This window comes from Ctenocephalides felis, unplaced genomic scaffold (assembly GCF_003426905.1).
Source record: "Ctenocephalides felis isolate EL2017-DRISC unplaced genomic scaffold, ASM342690v1 CF-g0.4_SCAFFOLD_01492, whole genome shotgun sequence".
NCBI classification, from domain to species: domain Eukaryota; kingdom Metazoa; phylum Arthropoda; class Insecta; order Siphonaptera; family Pulicidae; genus Ctenocephalides; species Ctenocephalides felis.
This window is the reverse complement of record NW_020537646.1, coordinates 29,838,019-29,859,408: the sequence shown is the minus strand read 5'-3', so window position 1 is coordinate 29,859,408 and position 21,390 is coordinate 29,838,019. Positions and strand designations below refer to the sequence as shown.

Sequence of the window (21,390 nt, the reverse complement as noted above, 5' to 3'; positions counted from 1 at the left end):
TTCACGATTTGCTCCATAAAATTAATCAAATTAAAAATACTTAATCATACTTAATTAATCAAAAATTAATTAAGTTATTATCACAACTAGAAATGAAACTTATTGGGTTGCTCTCCAATCAAAAACAATAATTAATAAATGTTTAATATAATAGACGAATTGTAACTTATATATCAAAATATAAAGATAACCATAGATAAAGTGATAAACCTAGTGAAATATATTGATCAGAAATAAGTTATTCAGGCATAGTCAGGCTGACTGAAGATTCTAATAGGCTAGGTAGGAAGTTTCAGAATATTAGATTGAAAATTAATTTCATAAAATTACATTATTTAAGTAGTAATCCATTTTTTTCTATTTTGTATAAAAATATCAACTGTTTTGAATGTTAGCAACTTTTGGAGCGACTTATCTAATTAATCGATATATAAGCTTATTGATATTTCATTTTTTTTTCATAATCACATTATGAACTATATTGTAGTAAGTTCTACTATAAATTTGTATATTTAACATGATATAGTTCTATAAGAAACCAGGAAATACATGGGGTACGATTATTTCAGCATTACAAATTGCAGATGTATGTTGTTTAAGATAGCAATTTGATTCAGCAACAGTGATATCAAAGTAATCTTTATAATATTGGAATATTATTTCATATAGTTCTTATATATAATTGTTTTCAACTTTTTTTTATGTATTGTTTACAGGTGATGTTGTGCAACAATACATTAAGTGGTGTAATTATGTACATAGCTTTATTATTCGCTCATCCACTTGGAGCCTTCACATCGACCATAACTTGCTCTATCGGAATCTTTACTGCATATGTAAGTAATTAATAAATTTTTAGTTTTATGCTCTTTATAGTTTATATTTAAGATTAATCGTCTTTGATTTATGAAAAATGTTAGCATAATAAATTTAAGGGATTTAATCTAGCAAACGGTCAATCTGGTAAATACTTTCAAGGTCTAATAATTGATGATAGTCTGTCTAAAGGCAGGTCCATGGTTTGAGAACACCTTAAATCAATGATTTCTGTTTCCTCCTGTGTTTATTATTTTGTTATCCTTTTATTGTCATTATATCACTTTTATTCACATTTATGCTTTTTTTTTCAAAACTGCTGTTTCCATTCTTCCTGAGATTTTGCTTCGGTTTTCAGTTCCCTGTATTCAGAAATTATCTGCATTCTTTTTGTCCCTAATTCTTTTAGACCTTCTATTTTACTCCCGAAGACTATATAAGTGTATATAATATATAAGACGACTTTTCACGACTATAGTTAGTTTATTTTTTACAGGGAGTTAATTCTCCATTTATTTGGATATAATCTGATATAGCGCTGAATTTATCATTTCACTATATTAAATTATGCCAATGTAATTACATGCCCCGAGTTCTCCGCATCATAAATACTATAAGTCTTACCTAATCGATAATTTGTTCAAGCATCCATGAACTTCTCTAATTAATATTTAAGCTGGAGATAGATGCATTTCTGAATATTGAATATCTTCTACTAGCATAGTTGTCCAAGAATATTTTGAAGCGCCTTATAAATCTAATACGTAATAGATTCATTTTAAAAATAAAAAATCTATTGAAGCAGTTTATGCATTTAAAATATTTAACCGTTTTCACTCGCGAATTGCAGAATTAGTATGAATTTTCGAAACTCTCGGCATGCGAGTGGAAAGCGTTATTATGGTGTTACAGAAATAGACATAAAAAATAGTTACTTTAATTCAATGGTCAGCTAAATAAAGTTCCGATACAAGAAATATCACGTTGAAAAATCATTCATTCTTTTGAAGATTCTAAAAATATATATGCACATGTGATATCTAGTGGAATGCTTAAGGGTGGTTGAATTCTGGTATTTTTTTTCATTGTTGAACAACTATATAGCCGCAAGATACATATGTAAAACGTGTTCTTTGAACGATTTACTGCGAGTTCAAGGTGCGATATTTCGTCTCTTATGCTTTTAACTGAATCAAATTAATAAATTGTACTTAAATTTGCAGTTGTTATTACAATATGATAATTATAATGATCAATGCATTAATACCAAGGTATATAAATGTCCTGTATTATTTTGTAATCGTTGAATGGAAATAAGAATAGAGTGGCTATACTAGCCACTGTACCAAGATTTATACACAGTATCAAGATAGACCTCAAATAAATGCCTGATCGTTCAGTGATTTAAGATTAAATTAGGCAAGAATCTCAAAATTCGAGATACTCAACTGCAAGTCTGTAAATACTGTATATTGACATTCTAAAACCATATGTATTACATATGCGTACACCTTACCATATGTAGATTTTGAGACAACTTTCAGGGTATCAATATACGGTATTTACAGACTTACAGCTGGGTATCTGGAATTCCGAGGTAAACTTACTATGATGACTGAGATCAAGTAGTGTCGTAGTAGAAGAACTTCAGACCAATTAAGACAAAATTGGTACTTTGTTATTATATAATATTAGAATAAGTACTCGTAAAATGATGGTACCTCATTTCCAAATCCATTCATTTTTCTAATTATATTACTTGATCCTCTCTTAAAAAATATATTCCTTTGCCCTAATTGCTCTTGAAGGTTTTTAATGTTTGACTTTTTAGTTGATCCGTCAACCAGGCAGCGTTTTGTCAAATGGATTAGCCGGGTACAATCCGCTTCTTGTCGGCATGGTGACAGCCGTCAGTCAACCCAATATGCTTACAGGTGATACAGCTGTCATCGCCTGGTTATACGTCATCATTGCCTCTATTATATCGTAAGTAAAAAATTATACTTATTATGTCTATGTATATTATATATTAGGGTGGGTCAATTTGTATGGGTAAAAAAGTCGCATAGGCACATATGATTTTTGTATACTAGGGATCAAAATAAGATACTTTGCCAAAGAAACCATATCATTTAAAATGAATTCTGATGCTCCGTGCATTTACCCAAAGTTTTTGGTTCATTTAGAGCTCCCCAATAGTGTCCAAATGTATGACCGATGAAAGCCGATCTACCCATGCCCATGGTTCACCCCCCTGAGACCTTCCTTTTGAGGTTCCCCATACAAAAGTTGCATCATTTTTGGTACTTTAACATGACAAAAATCAGCGATTTATTTATCATAACATATGTAAAACTTATAAATCATTGTTAGAAGTCTTTTTTGGTTTCAAGCTTCTAGCTAGCATAGAAACGCAAAGTCAAAGTGCATTGGAAAAATTAAAACAAAAAATTTTAATGAATATTTTTGTGAGAAAGTTTTTTGTGTGTGATGAATTAATATCTGCAAAAAATGGTTTAAAAAAAACATTTTTTGCTGAGTACAATACCAATAACGATGATTTTTTGCAATTTTTTTTATGAAGAACCTTTAAGGGGAGGTTCCACGGGGTGAACTATATGCATGGATCAGCCATCTAAAGTTAGTTGGAGTTTGTCATACACTTGGGCGCGATTGGAGATCTCTAAATGAGTCAGAACGAAATTTTTCAAAATTTTACTCCTATTTTTGGGTCAATGCACGGGACATCAGAATTCATTTTAGAGGTATCGTTTCTTCAGCAAAGTATCTTATTTTGATCCTTAGTATCGGAAAATCATATGTGACTTTAAAATCGACCCGCCCTAATATATGTACAGAAAAGTAAAGTGAAATCTTAAATTACTAACCAGATGCCCACTAAAATGATGTATAACGTTGCGAAATCAAACATATTAAAAAATGAATCAAATGGAAAATTTAAAGAATGTCTTATCTATTTATTACTTTATTTCATCATAGTAAAGTGATTATTAAAATTTTTATTTAAATTATATCACATGAAATTTTAAAATTTACAAATTTCTTGAAAGTTCAATTAAATGCGTAAAATATAATCTACAATATAATTACAAGTAAAATTATAAGATTTTGATTAAATAATATATTTCATTTAAGATAAAAAGTGATCTGAATTAAAAGATTCATATATATTATAATCATTTATAATTGCAGTGTGATTACTCTTTTTGAACTTTTGGTCCAAATTTTAAATCATTTCTATTATGTCGTTGAAGCTAAGAAGGCTTTTGGAGAAATGTGTGTTATTTGTCCGTTGATTAATTCAAGTAAATGAATGTAAAGCTGAATTAATTAAAAATCGCATACTTATTGAATCCATCATAATTTTTATTGATAAACTTTTCGATTTATTGATATTATAAACCTTTATTTATTCTGACAATGTGTCTGATTGAGATTACATACTGTATATATAAATATGTATTTAGTAATAATGGAAAAATATACTTTTTGCTCGACGTCGAATACAAAAGACATTGAATCGAAGACAAAATACACTTACACTACACTACTACACAACGGTTAGATATATCAAGCAATTAATAATTGAAACATTGCATTATGATATATACCAGTTTGTGAAATAAACTTAAGTTTAAAAATAATGTGTGCAAATAAAATTCAGTTTCTAATTAATAATTAACTGGAATTATCCATAGTATAATAATCTATTAATTTACACATTATTAACCCATTAATTACTAATCGATCAATGATCAGCATGCCGCAGGCAATAGTACATTTTTTCTATTAATTTCAATCCATGACGAACTTGCAATCAAAAAAATAGTATTCGTTGATGCTGATAAAATATCTCACGTAAACGTTTTTTATTTGGACAGACACATCAGATACGAGATCGTTATCGGATTCTATGAACATGGAAGAAAAAACGTGATCAATGTTTTTGCGCTATTCAAGGTGTCATATTCCAAGCTTAATTTAATTTTGTTCGCCGAGATTACAATAAATTAATAATACGTATACATCGTTAAGATGATATCTTCATATTATTATTTCTCACGGTATTGAACTTTAGATTTGCATAACGATCACGAAGAATTAGTTCGCATACTTGAACTTAATTTAAGAAGTAAGATGTTTCTGAGAATTAGAAATAGAGATGAAAGTATTTATTATCAAATTGATACTGTAGCAGGAATTTATTGTTTATTGTAATAATAAAATTATTGCTAACTAGAGATTTGGATTAGTGTAAATGTAGGGAAATCTGGGTACGGTTGTGCCAGGGTACGGTAGTAATAGACGTCATAACAGCTAATCTATTAGTCCAGTCATTATAGTAAGTTCACCTCGGAATTCGAGATACCAAGCTGTAAGTCTGTAAACAGTTGTCTCAAAACCTACATATGGTTTATACACCCTACCATATGTAGGTTTTAGGACAACTTTTAGGGTGTCAATATACAAGTATTTACAGACTTACAGCTGGGTATCCTGATTTCAGAAATTCTTACCTAATTTAAGCTTAAATGACTGGACTATATACTGATTTTGAGGTAGCGTCTAGAAGGAGAAAGATAAAGTATGATTATTGGAACAAGTTTCCATTATTGCATTGAGTCAAAGTCTTGCATTAAGATATTCTGTGGACCACATTGCTTTTAAAAAGTCAAAAGTAAGTTTTGATCTTCGAATTATTTTAATAATAATTGTTAATTATATACAGGTAGATCACTTTGTTTTTTTGCTCTAAGTTGAACATTAGTAAGTATTCACCAGCAATTAGTTTTTGCTTACAATTAGATATTTAAGTTCAGTCATAATGATGATTTGTTTTCAAAAGTGTGCGTTGGGCTTTGACAAAATTTTGACAAACTTTGTGGGTACGGTTGTGACATGCATTATTTGTTCTTTTCGAGCCAAGATTAAACAAATAAAAAAATCTAGCTTAACGAATATAAGACAAAATACGAAACAAAAAGGAAAGGAAATAAGGAAAATTCTATACAAAAAGAAAGATTTCACAAAAAATTCATGTTAAATTTGTTTAAAAAAATATGTTCCATAAGCAACATTCAATTTCTAATTTACTAAAATAACTAAAAGAGTATGATATGTTTCACTGAAAATTGGGTTTAATTATGAATTAATTAATGATCTTCCAATAAATATTTTTTTAAAATAACTATTTAATAATATAATAAACTTGCAAAAAATTAAACATCAAGAAATAGTTTTTTTATATATTAAAATATATAACACAACTACTTTTTGCATTGAAATTCAGTGCTAATTTATGTGCATACATAAACAATATTCTTTTATTTAGATTAATGACTTCCATGCATTCTTTGGCGATTAGGTATCTGTCAATGAAAAATATCATGTATGTACTCACATCTACGCATAGGCCGTTTGTTCTCATATAATATTTCATATATGTATATAATAATATATATCATTGCCTTTATCTGACTTTCCATTTCAAAACAACTGGTTGGCCCTCCGATAATTCGAATCGGTATAGTGTAGTATTATTTACATATAATATATATATATATATATATATATATATATATATATATAAAGTTACCAGGTAAAATTATACGTGTGAGCTCCCATAACTTGAAAACTTTGCAAAATGATCCATTAAAGTTTGCGCATTCATTAAATATCTAATGCTGTTGCGCAAAATTCTAGGTCGCTGCGCATTGCAATAAATAAATATTACTACAAAATAAGTGTTGTAAACAAAATAATTAATTCTGAAAGTATAGTAAACATTAAAATTAAATTGAATTTTAGAAGTCTATTCATTCCGCTTCGATGTATCTGCAGTAGTGACATAGATTTTCACTTGGAAATATAGATATGATTGTTTTCAAGTGAAAATAGCACTCATCCGGCATTGCTGCATCAATCAAATATTTGCCCTATTACAGAAATTGTAATAACAAAATTCATCACATGGAGAACTATTTGGGTTGCCATATTTAAAATCGACGTAATCGACGTAGTAATAAGTCAAATGAGCCCAATTATTTTATAGGACTCTTTCTTATAGATATTCAAAAATTCCCTAATTTACAATTCAATGAAATAATACTATATAGTTAACTACTTGGCATATTGAAATGCAAAATGTAGTCATTAAATCTTATAAGGAATATTAAGATGACCTGTTTGTCGACACTTCTTCATAATAATCTGATTTATATGCTTTCATATAATTTTGTCGGTATTTTTTAATCATCATAAAGTTTTTATTAAAAAAAGTATTTAGATACAAAACATTACATTACATTTAAATAAAAAGATTCTTATGATGCTATCTAACGACTTTTATCTAATTATTTTTCTTTAATTCCACTTTTCCCACGAACTGTTATATTGCAGATTTTTGTGTGTAATATTTCTTGACTTTTTGGCTCATGCATTCAAATCGATTAATTATAAAATAGTAATTATAAAAATAGTATTATATAAATATTCTAATACTATTTTTATACCATGTACATTTAGTTTTGATAGGTGTTAGATCCCTAGTCATTTTTTTTTTCAATTTTATTGAGTCTTGCACAAAAGCCCAGCAGCCACATTGATCAATCATTATTCTGACAGTTCGGCGTATGTAAGTTTATCATAATAAATATATTATATTGATGGCTAACGTCATAACTTTTTCAAATTGTCCATTTATCATGATATCGACTTCTAATGTACGTCTTAATGCAATAATATTTTATTACTATTTTTGTTTATAAAATATAAATGTAAATACATCATTATACACAGACATATATATAATAAGAATTATTTAAGCATTTGTCCAATAAACAGAAAAATAATTTTTTTTAAGAAAGCCCTGAATACATTTTAATTTACAATATAAGCCTTTTTCAGTACAATGGCATAAAAATGGTTCAAATTAAAATTATGCCAATAAGTAGTAACTAAAATATATATATTTAATATAAACTTATGTATGAAACTAAAAATATAAAATAAGGTAAACTAGCATTGATATTAATTCGCTACCATTATTCGATTTTTATCGTGTTTATATATTTTTCATGTTCTAAAATATTTCTCTAAAATAATTTTACTTACTTCATATAAATATAATTTATAAATTTATACAAATTTATAAATCGCATAATTCGTAGCAATAACTTGAAATACATAAACTCTTCCTTTCTAGAGCGAAGTAATAATAAACTAGTGGGGTGGATGGCATCGTGCCTTAAGGCAAATTGCTGGAACTTCCCGTACCGTAACGAAACGTTCGAGGAATATTGAATGTTTTCAAATAGATTATTATAAATATTGTATTATTGTCTAATATTTATAATCAGGGCCGGTCCTGCCTTGCATGCGATGCATGCAAAAAATGCGGGCGCACGCCTTTAGGGGGCGCCAAAACGAGATTCGGAAATGAAATTTATAATGCATTATTCGTATTTTTTTTATTATAAAATCTAGAATACTTAATAGATTATAATAAACAATCTAACTTAACTATGGATACGTAGACACAGAAAGCATATTCAGTTTGCAATGTGATATCTGTAGAAACAATGAATTACTCATGCAAATTAGTAAATTATTGTACTGCTTATTATTTAATGAACTTATTAAATTGTTCTTCGATCGAAGTTAATATGGAATCGAAAAAGAAATTATCTAGTGTTCAATACCGTAAGCGCAAACCTACGAAAGTTTAAATTATTGGGCACTATTGATGAAAAATTGTGAAGTGATTTAGTTTGAACGGAACTTGTTAAAAAATAGATATAAATTATTATAGAGAAAAATGGAAAATGGAAAGTCAACGCTTAGAAAATGACTATAAGACCGAGAAACTTAATTGTAACTTTTGTATTTGTTGAAAATGTTTTGCATCTGATTAACTTTGAACTTTGAAGACATGCGTGGTTAGGTTTATGGAAATAAAGCAAATATGAAAAATGGAAGCAAAATGTACTTATAAACAAAACTCGTGAGCTTTTTTTATATCTAATGATGTCCATACTAAATTTAATTATTAACTAAGCAGAAATTATACAGATACAAATATAATTGTGTTTTGTTTTCGATATAGTTCAGGAAGTATGTAATTTCTTTTCATCTTTTAAAATACGTTAAAAATTTAACTATAAAATAACAATCTGAATCAGATGGAAAAGTAAACATGGATACAATTTGGCTTTACGATATCAATGAGTTACTGATGCAATTTTGGATATTGTATATAATGAAAAAAAAATTAAAATGAAATTTAAAAAATCTAACATGAAAAATGAATTTTATGTTTAAAAATGAGAATGAGTTTAATGAAATAAGTGAAATGTTTCAAAACCCAAATATTAATATTACATATATGTTAGAAATACTTGAAAATATAAAATATTTAATTATGGTCAACCCGCAAATCGCTTCGATTTTCTAAATAAAATTAAAATCAATTTATTTTATACGCTTTTAGATTATTTCAATTTTTTTGTGAATTTACGTAAATATTTATATAATTTTAATGATAAATGTTAAAACAGTTAAAATTATTGGGGGGGGGGGTCGCTAGAACAGATCTTGCATGCGGGCGCTGAGGACCCCAGGACCGGCCCTGTTTATAATAATTATATAAACTGAATTGCAGAGTTGAAATTATTTGTTTAAAGTATATTAGAACTAAAGTCAGAATTAAAAATAAAATCTGAATTATTTTCGATATACAAAAAATTAAAAAAAAAAAAAAAAAAAAAAAAAAAAAAAAAAAAAAAAAATGGTTCAAAATTTTTTTTTCCAAAATCAATTATTTTGTTAAGACAAGCAGAAAGTTCTTTGAATCAATTGAATCGGACGCTTAGTTCTCTCAAAAACTGCCATTTTTTGTACATTTAGCTCTGTATCTCCGAAATGGCTGGGCCTGCCTTTGCGAAAAACTAATTACCCTTTTTCCCAATCATTACTAATGGAATGTTTTTTAGATCATTCAAATCGGATGCTCCGTTCTCTCAAAAACTCGATTTCTATTTTCTGCACTCTTTGCTCCTTATCTCCGTAACTGCTGGACCTGTCTTTGCCAAAAACTAATCAGCTCTTCTTCTTATTAATAGGAATCGAATGTTTTTTAAACCATTCAAATTGGTTGATCCGTACGCCCGAAAACGTGGACGAAAATTTGTATCCATACATACATACACACACACACACACACACACACACACACACACACATCCATTTTTTCTGAGGTATGCCAAAACGTTCAGAAACCTTCAAAACGTCGAGAAATGTAAAAATTTTCAATTCCGATTTTCGGCCCATTACAATAACTTACCCTACGGGAAGTTAAAAAATATAAACAAACTTTTTAAATCTGAAATTAAAAAGTCAGATATTTTAGTCCTATCTTGATGAAAGAAAAATCGATCGTTAAGTAGTTAAAACATTTTATGACTATTTTTTGTTTTTCAATGTTGTTTATTATTAGGTCAAAACTTTTCAAACGTTTTTTGTTTTTATCTATGTAATCGATTTAAAAATATAAAGGTACCTTTATATTTTTAAAACTTTTTTGTACTCTCCGCTCTTTTCTTGATTAAAAAAAAATTAGAAAAAGATTTTTAAATTTTAAAATATAAGTTTACATCCTGAAAATGGAATAAAAATCAAACCAATAGGCAGTATCCCAAAATCTTTTGAACTTGTGTCATAACCATTATATATGTAAATATACAAGCAATATCGAATTACATAATCTCAGTTGATTATGTTGTTGTTGGTATATAATAACATAGTTGATTAAAATTATTGTTTGTATATAATAATGTTGAGTCTGCTTATTAAATTAGACTAAAAATTAGGAGACTAGATAATGATGAATCATAAATAATATATCATAAAGTATTTATGATATTTGTAAGTAAGTAAGCGGTAGTAGTAAGTATAATTTCTATTTGTTTTAAATAATGATTTGTGATTTCAGAGTATACTTAGCAGTGCATTTGGCATCTCTGTTGGGTAGAGCCGGAGCTCCTGGTCTGACCTGGTCTTTCAACATCACACAATATTTACTACTAATTGTTCTCTGGACTTATAGAGTGAATATTGAGCGACATAATTCTGTCACCGAAATTAACAAGGTAAATTTATCTCAAGATTAGTAGTCAAGCAATTACATACGATAATGCAACATCTAAATTTTGAAACGCTAGTATCTTGAATATTTTGAATCGATTAGATCATGAACGTAATTTATTTTTTGAATTATTACACACGTATATAATATTCGCAATTTTTTCAAGTATAGTTATTCATTATCATATTATTAGTGTAAAATAATTCATAAAATCATTAAAATTTATAATAATCTATAATTTTTTTTATTCGTAAGAAACAAACATTTTGTTAATACAAGTAAAATGTTTTCAAAATCATTCAAATCGGACAGTCTGTTGTCTCAAAAAATAATTTAAATTACAAAATAAATGAATAAATAAAAAATTTTTTTTAAATAAATTGCCATTTTTGTACTTATTGCCATGTATCTTCGAAACGACTGAAACTTCCTTTACTAAAATCCAAGCAAAACACGTCTTATCATCAAAAGGAATCGAATGTTTTGTGAATCATTCAAATTGGTTGATCTCTAAAACGTCGATGAAAAATTTTATCCGCACATACATACACACACGTACATACATACATACCCACATGTACGCATACATCAATTTTTTTAAAGTGATGTGCATTTTTTTAAAAAAAAAATGTGATTACTATAACGATTACTACAAAGTGTTCCCTACAGGAAGTTAATAATATGAGGTTAGTAGTTTATTTTTAATTTAAAACTAATGAATTTATTTAGAAAAATCGAGTGACCAAGTAGTTCAAATATTGTTTTTGATCCTCATAGTGGAATTTGGTCGTTCATTGGTATAAGTTAAATGTTTTCGAAAAAGCAAACTCTTAATTCGAACATAAGATTAATCTTATTAAAATAACAAATCTAGTAACACAATATTATTAATACATGTTTGACGAGGATATTTTGATTTGATTTTTGAATCTTTTTCGATTTTCGATCATATTTTAGAATACTCCTTCTTCAGCATGTGTGATAAAACTGATTAGTTATAAATTTTATGATTTTAAATCTTCTTCATTTGAATCAACGATAGATAGTAACAATTTTAGTCACAAATTTCAATTATAATTTGCTTGATTGATTAACTTTTAATGTGAATAAATTATTTTTTACTATCAAATCTAGAACGTCTTTTCTTTTAATCGATATAATGATATACTAAACTAACGATCATAAAATTGATCGTTCATGCGTCTTATAGTTTGCGATTTTTCTCTTTTGCATATTTCTCTGCGCATCTATTTAATATGTATACTTCAAATGCAATTTCGAATGCACGATTCAATAGATTTATTTCTTTCGATCGTCTACTGCAGAATTACAAATACATTACGATGTATAAATTTTATTTGCTCGGAAAATACCGCATCGCTGATATAATATATTTCTATTGAACGGAATCAATCGTCGCGCGTTCGATGCGATGTGATTTATTGGAACGCGAAGTTCTGCGGTGTGTTTGTCAATTCTCTGATACAACGGCTCGGCCTTCGTTTCTCTATGGGAACGCATTTCTCAATGCTGTTTTTTCTTCGATATTGGCGCATTTTAATGATTTGATACTTTATCGGCGAAGTGATCAGATCCGCAGTTTTCGCTTTAAAATGACATAATAATAATAAAAAAACTTAAAGTATTTTAAGTAAAACACACGCATAAATACACTATATTTATACATACATACATACATACTTTCATACATACATACATACAAACACACAAATACACATACATCATTGTCTATAAACCTGGACTCTAGATGTGCTAAAAATTTTATTTTCAATTTTTTCCGATTACTATAACGTTTTCTTCAGAAAGTTAATAATATGAGCTTATTGGTTAATTTTGAATTTAAAACTAATTTATTTATTAAGAACGTATTAGCGATCAAGTATTTCGAATATTGTTCTTGGTCTTCGTAGTAGAACTTGGTAGTTTATTGGTAATAATGAAATTTTACACAAAGAGATAAGACAACTGCTTTCGTTCAGAACAAGACAGTATATTTTCAGTCGCGATTAATTCTTATTTCATCACAACAGCTCACATAAACAACCCTTAAGTTTAGATCGCTGTTAAAATAAATAAATTATAATAAAAAATTATTTCAATATATGTTAGCATGTAGGTAATAAATCATTGAGACTAAATCAACTATTTCCAGAACTTCTATGTAATATTTCTACGTACACTGTTCTGTATATAAATATCCTATTTTTGTAGCTTTTCATATTTTCATAACAGTGGGTGTTCCTTAACGTTATTTTCAAGCCCACATACACGTGTAGATGGTGTCCTGAGTTCCAACTCCGCTTTAGACAACCTGACATCGTGCAGTGGTGATTCAAGTTTTTACTTGAAAATATAGATAAAAAAAATTGTTTCCAATTGAAAATACTCAATTTTGGACACTGCGGTGTGAAATGGCTATCGAAAATCTCTCTTCCCTGAATTGAGTTAAAGTGTAACTCAGCTCACGAATCTGCCCTAGGGCAGTACTGCCCATTATATTTTGTTATAATGGCCAAAATCATGATAAATATCCGTATTATAAAGCTTTTTATTGTCCACCCTATAAAATGTAAGCAATAAGTTGTATTAGGGGTTTATCTTGCATAGCAAACGGTTTATGAAGTTACAATATTTTGTAAAAACAAGCAATAAAATGTGATATTTATACTCAAAGCATTGGGCTGTAAGGTATTTCTTGGAAGCTATCGATTATATGACGTTGCAATGTTGTTGATAATAGTATTAAGGGCATATTTTTAAAATAAACAGAATAAACACTCGATTATCCTGATACATAGTTTTAAGTACCATTCTGGTTCATCTTATTCATAATTGTAGCAGGTGTTATAATTATTTTTTTGTTCCTTACAATTCTATGGTTATGACGTATAATGATTATTTATTTATGACGGAACTAGAAACATCAAAAATTTTTAGACATGAAAAATAAAATTTTGAATAACTATTGAAACAACAGTTACTTTCAAAATTAAATCAAATAAGCTCTCGGTCATCTTTCTAGATACTGCTTTAGTTTAGAATTAGAAACATCTAAAACTTTATTTATAGCATGAGAAATACTGTTTGATAAAAACTTATTTTTCAAATTAAAGAAATCAATTTCTTACAGCTATTAAATAAACAAAATATTTTCGGAATTAAACCAAATAAATTCTCGATCATTCAAGTACAAACTAAAATAGTTTATCACAATTATAGCAAAAAATGCATAAAGAAAAAAGATTATATTTTTTTCATAAGGTTATTGGTAAAAACAAGACTTTATTTACTGCACGACAAATAAAATTGTGAAGTTATCAGATAAAAAATTATTTTTGAAATTAAATAAAATGAACTCTGGGTCAGCATACTTTAATTAACCATAATAATAGCAAAAGATATATTTATCCATAAGGAAATTTTAAGCATTTAAAACTTCATTTTGAACCTAAGCAAATAAAATTTTAAATTAGTGGGGCGCATGGCATCGTGCCATGAGGCAAGTTGCTGGAACTTTCCATACCGTAATTAAACAATTGAGGAATGAAAATAATCAACACACACACATGCACACATACATGCATCCATTTTTTCTAAACTATGCCAAAATGTTCAGAAGGTTTTCAAATGTAAAGATATATAAAAATTTTCATTCTCGATTTTTTTGCGATTACTATAAGGGGGCGTCCATTAATCACGTGAGGTTTTTAGGGGGAGGGGGGGTTTGACAAAAAATCACGAAATATCACGTGGGGGAAGGAGGGGTATAGCAAGATATCACGTGTATTTATTATTTTTATATTTTTATAAAAAAGTTCAAACATTTTAAAAAAAAATTAAAACTTTTACAGTTTTTTCACGTAAACCAAAAATACACGTGATGTTTGGCGGGGAAGGGGGGGGTAATTTTGATTATCATCAAATATCACCAAGGGGGAGGGAGGGTCTAAAAATTCCTAAAAACTCGCTCACGTGATTAATGGACACCCTCTAACTTATTCTACGGGAAGTTAATAATTATTTAATTTTATTCATTTTTTTTGAAAATGATATATGAAAATATGCCTTTTTTCATTTCTTAATATATGTTTATACAAAAAATCAATTGTCTGGTGCCAGAGATCACAGAAAATAATTTATTATAATATATTAGTTGATTCGCTAATCTATTCAAAAATTGTTATATATATATGAATACATACCTATATACAAATATATAGCCAACTCGGAAGAACCTGCAATTTTATTCACATAACATATGAACAAACAAAAGTATATTTTGAAGTAAATTTTAGTTTGTGGTAAAATTAATTGTTTGAACGAATTATTATTATTATCATACTCTTTACATTGAGATACATTTTATTTAGTTTTATTATATCGTTTTTCAACCTGGTTGGCATGTTGCAAATTGCGGTCCCACGAGTAGGAGTATTCGTTGGCATAATAATTTATTAATGGTGCAGTCTATATTCAAAGCACGGCCAGCGGCCTCCTCTGTCATCATGCTCATGCGTTCATGAAACGCAACCTCACATTTGCTTTCAAAACAAATACTACAAATGATATTGTTGTCACAAATGTTTACACTAATGTCATTGCATTGGCTCAAATTTTGGCAGAACGATCATATGTCGCATATCTTGATATGGTGACATGACTTTGAACTACACTTTTTTTTTAAATAGTCAACATACATGTGATTGATCAATTTGTGCATAGTTGACCAACTGAACCTTTTCCCTGACAATGTTGTAAACAACAAAAATTAGTAACTAAATAGTAAATGGTAATAGTAATAATAATACTGAAGTTTATATTTAGCTTTGGTTGAATAATGTAATTGTTATATATTTGTTTGTTCGTAAAATCCCTTTGCATTTAAAAATAAGACAAGAACTTGTTTGTCCTCTGGCCGTCCCATTTTACGCCGCCTATAGGGTAAAAAAGATCAGGTGACAAATTTTTGAACATTTTTTTCTACAAAAACTTCAATATAATTCATCATTGGGTTTAAGACTTAAGTGACTAAAGATACTTATGCCATAATCTAATATATAATTGATGATACTCGTAAATCTTACATTGATTACATATGAAAGATATTAATAGTTATACATAATAAATATAACTTATAAAATATAATAACATTAATTATATTTTATCTTTCCAGTCTCAAATATCTGAATCTAATATCACACATGCTTCCCTGCAAGACTCTATAGATGATGAAATTTTACCCATCGACTGGATCAATGTAAGTAAAATTAATAACTCGTTATATACGCATATAATTTACTAACAAATTTTGATATGCATGTTTAATTTCCATTTATTACATAATAAAGCATGCATAATACTATACAAGTTGAATTATAATATTTTTAAGTTTGACGCATCAAATCTCATGACTCTGATTGACCGACCATATATCATTAGTCACACTAACAAATTATAAACGCTTCATTGTAATTTTAATTTTTTTGAAAATTCTACGTCAAGTATAGTAAATATGAAATTTATTTTTTAGGCTCTGATGATTTTTGTAATGAATTTAAAATTTAATTTTTTTACAATACATGCGACTAAAATAAAGCGCGAACTACGCTCGATAATTCTATACAATTTGATTTGGTATTTTGGTTCAATTTCACGGTTTATTTCTGATTTAAGTATTTTCTTCATGTAATCATCATGTTTCATTTTCTAATTAAGCAAATCTGAATTTAGAATATCATATATATATTTACCCGATTTATTCATTTTTATAGCAAATAATGACTATACTTAAATCTATTGCTACAACTATCGGTTTAATCTGTGTAATTTGTGATTAACAAATTGTTTATTTCATTTTATTTTAATTACACAATATATAGGAAAAACAGTGATATTGAATGAGGTTGGATTTATTTATTATTTACTGGAATATAACAATTAATGAAAGTGCCTACGTGTTTTTAAACCAAAAGAATATTGATTGATTAATAGTTTAATCAATTTTTCATTTATCATATTCCTGCATTCAAGATACATTTATTCATCTTCATGTGTATATGCTACTTCACTGGTACATCAACATTAATTTACTTTATTTTATTTTTGTTATTTTATCGGTCATCATGAATTTTATACTTGTTATTACAAATCATATTACAATGGTTAAATTAAACTTCATATATTTAAAATTCATTCAGTATCGTATATAAACTTCAAAATGGCAATATGCCCTCAATTGAATATGAAAATATTGATTACATCACATCTTCCATCGTTCATCAGTTTTAATATATGTATGTGAGATTAATCAAAAGTAGTGATGTGCCGACTCGAAAAATTCCCGATTCGAATGATTCGAATCAGAAAAAAACCTGATTCGAATCATGATTCGAATCAACTCGAATCAAGTATATATATTAGGTTGTCAAATATCTCCCTTCCGCTTTTTTGCTCTTGGTTTATAATACAAAAAGGCGGAAGTGAGATATTTGACAACCTAATATATGGACGAAAAAAATCATGGATGTATTAATTTAGTAAAAATGATCCAAATTTATAATCAAAATTGTCAGTTTAACCAATATAACCGACAAAGTAAAAATTGTAAACATAAATTACTATCAAAAAGTATATTCTGAAAATTATTAAAAATGATATAATTTTGAGAACGGCTGAAAAATATCTTCAAATTAATTTACAATAATAGATTACCAAACAATTGTGCATCACTAAAGCATATAAAACAATATTTGGAATCATGGGTCGATTGTTTATTTTACTATGTAATCAGTAAAGGATCGCATCTAAACTGAGAGCTGAAAGTTAATTTCATTAATGTGAATTTGCCATTACTTACATAATCAGAAGTTAACATATTATTTACTAACTTTCTGGTATTTAGTAATTGTTTCCAAAGAGAATTATATTGAAAGATTCCCGGAACTCGTTTCATAATTTCGAGTGGTTTATTCTGATAACATTTAAAATCTAAAACACTTAATTATTATCAAAATTGTGTATTGATATTTCACGAACAAAATCGCTCTCAGCGCTCCGTAAAATAAATAAACACGCAAGAACGACGACGCACTGTATCGCCCATACGGTTAACTCATATCGCTCGAACGGCTTGAAGTCGGGATGATTCGAATCAGAATTGAAGTCGGAATAACTCGTAACGCCGCTTGATTCGGTTTAGCTCATGAAGTCGGAACAACTCATAACGCCGCTTGATTCGAGTTGGCTCATAATAAGTCGGAACAACTCATATCGCCGCTTGATTCGAGTTGGCTCATATGAAGTCGGAACAACTCATATCGCCGCTTGATTCGGTTTGAGTCATGAAGTCGGAATAACTCATATCGCCGCTTGATTCGGTTTGAGTCATATGAAGTCGGATGATATAGTTAGTCGATGAATGCGGTTAAAGTTATATAAAGACGATTGGAGTCGGCTGATACATTTAAGCATATTAAAGTCGGGTGGCTCGCATGATTTAATTCATTGGTTATTTTTTATATTTATGATATTTATTTTTTATATTATTATAATATTGAATTAAATTAATACATTTTTTTTATATTTATATTTATGAAAAATTTTATATTTATGAAAAATTTGTGTTAATACATATTTTATCACAGTAAATATTTCGCGGCTTGATGCGAGTTGATTCGAATCAAGTGAAATCTGATTCGAATCAAGTCGTTAAAGGCTTGATTCGAATGATTCGAATCACTTGATTCGACTTGGCACATCACTAATCAAAAGAATAATCGCACCTCTTAAATGCTATTCATTCGCATGAGCTTGGCTGAAAATATTGGTTTATGGATTTATATAAAAATATTAGCAAGAGAAACAATACGATGTTTTCCTAGGTATTCTATGGATCCGTTGCAGCTTCTGGTCAAGTATTTGCGGTCTACGACCTTGCATTTTCCACCCTGATCTACATCGGCATTTTCGTATTTTCTCCAATAATGGCAGCATCAAGTTTCCTAGGCGCTTTTTTTGGGCCACTTTTCTTCTTGGCAATATCAAATGCATCACTTGACAACTTGACTCTGGCATATAACGGAGTAATGGGTTATAATCCTTTACTTTGTGCAGCTGCATTAGGAGGATTCTTTTACAGACTCAACTTCCAAACTGCAACTTTGAGCTGTATAGGAATATTGATTACATGTATTTTACAACTGGCCTTGGCGCCAGCTTATCCCGATTTTTTGAACGTGCAAACGATTCCATTCTGCATCAGTACCTGCGTGTTTTTGATAACTGATTTGGGAACTAATAAGGCGTTCAAGAAACCAAAAGTTATTAGCTATCCTGAAAAACATTTAAGAGAAAACTGTGATGATTCAGATTTTGAAGTTGAAACTGTATCGTGTTCGGCCGCTGATGAAAATAGAAGTGAAGATGATATTAGAATTCCTGTATCAGAAGAAGAACATGCCGAGAGGCAGTAGTTAAGCTTATTTCATAATTTCAAAACTGCTCAGAAATAAATTGCAAGCGACAGTGCATTAGCTTCAAAGCTGTGCAGGATAAAACGCTTGAGAATTTTGACGAAGAACCGATTTTGTTGGTATTACCAGGACGTTTGATACAGACAGGTCGTCAACAAGTTGTCTTATGGAAAAAGTTGAGATGACCAAGCACAAATTGGGTAACTGATATATTACTTGATAGAAGTCTCAAAATACTTGGCTAGCATTGGAACCATGATATTATTTTGTAAAGTATCAAAATGTTTAGGAGGCTTTCTTATAAATATGCTTCAAAAATTTTAGACAATGTGGTAAAATATGGACGAAGCTGTATAGTCAGCAACAGCATGACATAATAATCAGATGTCTGGTAAAAAATTAAGGAAATATTCTTTGATATACGAACTAAAAAACAACAGTTTTAACCCCGATTTTTTTAAATGCCTTGTGTTTATATTTCATACGATTTATCCAAATTTCTGTTTAAATGCTAATTTCAACAAAATTAATGCGTACAACGTGACTGTTTTCCTCAACAAAGAGAAAGAAAATCGCTAGCCGAAAGTGCTATTAGTCTGGCTGAAGTATATGTAAATTATTCCCAACTGAGCTGAGAATTTTTCAAGAGATTGGTTTTGAAAATATGATAATTTGCGAATCTAATATAAGATAACTAATTACTCTGAAGAAAACTCAGAATTTTAATAAATGTAATAGTTTAACGGTACTGGATTTATGAATGTGAATTAAACATGTAGACTAGAATTTTATTAAAAACTACACGTATTATACAAATTTTATTAAAAATAGTAGTTATAAACGTAGCAGTAATTAAATCAGTATTCTAGATAATAATATAAATTGTACTCTTAGTTACCTATTAGCGATGTGATAATACGATATTTTATTAGTAGTTTGATGATAAAATTTATGTACTAATGCATATTGTTCCGAAATATATTTAATTTTATGAAATGATCATACATGCTGATATAATTTCTCATTAACCATTTTAGTGAACATTCGAATGGCGCTATGAAATGTCCTTGATTTGCAAAACAATATTTTGAACTGTAAAATATAAATTCAAAATCTTATTTTGTAGATTTTTTTTCGTGGTATAGGGCTCCAATGCCGTACAAAAATCTGAATACCGATATATCATTCGATATTTGAGGTTTGAAATATTGGGATCCCGGTATTAATACCGGTATTGACAATAAAAATTCATTAGTTGTCCGCGTTTCTAGAAAATACATCGTATTTATATTCGGCGCTTCTTCATTTTGCTTTTAATAATGTGCTATTTCTAAACAAACTATTTCTTGTAATAACTAAGATTTCTGGCAAATTTGTGCAAAATTGAATTCTCTGTCAAGAACCTTATGCCTTAAGGGGGTTGTTCTTTTTTCGTTACAAAAAATGCAAGGTATTTGTTTTTGTTTTTTCTCGAAATGTATTTATCATAGAAACATGCGTTTTTTTTTAAACAAAAATTACAAATTCATAGAATATTACGTAATTTTATTCTTTTCTTTTTGCGCCGTCATTTTTTAACCAGGGGGCGCCAAAGTCGGTCTTGCAAAATCGATCTCTTTTGCGGTGCCACAGATAAATCCGTTGCGCATCGCCCGAAACAAAAAAAAAAAGAAATTACGTTGAAGAAGAAGTTTGTTTCCAGTCCCCCTACCAAAATAAAAGAAAAAAAGCAAGAAGGAAAAAAATGGCAGCTATTTTAAAAAAAAGTGTCAAAAAAGGCCTTTTTTTGGGGCGAGAAGCTTCGCAAATTTTTTTTGCGTAATGTTATCAAGTTGTTTGAGGTAGGGGGACTCGATATTGCAGTGGTGAACAAATTAAAAAAAATGCAAGTCGATCCGACTTGCAGTTTTTGTTTAATTT

The 21,390-nt window shown here is 28.7% G+C and overlaps 1 protein-coding gene across 1 annotated transcript in view; it reads left to right on the top strand.

The window, feature by feature from the left end:
* The window catches only part of LOC113370199 (urea transporter 2-like), a 31,833-nt gene extending 11,522 nt beyond the window's left edge, over window positions 1-20,311 (top strand). Inside the window, exons 4-8 of the mRNA XM_026610873.1 lie at window positions 717-836; window positions 2,648-2,802; window positions 10,826-10,982; window positions 16,173-16,256; window positions 18,880-20,311. Coding sequence (XP_026466658.1) covers window positions 717-836; window positions 2,648-2,802; window positions 10,826-10,982; window positions 16,173-16,256; window positions 18,880-19,470 — 1,107 coding nt within the window. The 3' untranslated portion in view covers window positions 19,471-20,311. The remainder of the gene's footprint in view (window positions 1-716; window positions 837-2,647; window positions 2,803-10,825; window positions 10,983-16,172; window positions 16,257-18,879) is intronic.
* The last annotated feature ends 1,079 nt before the right edge of the window (window positions 20,312-21,390 follow it).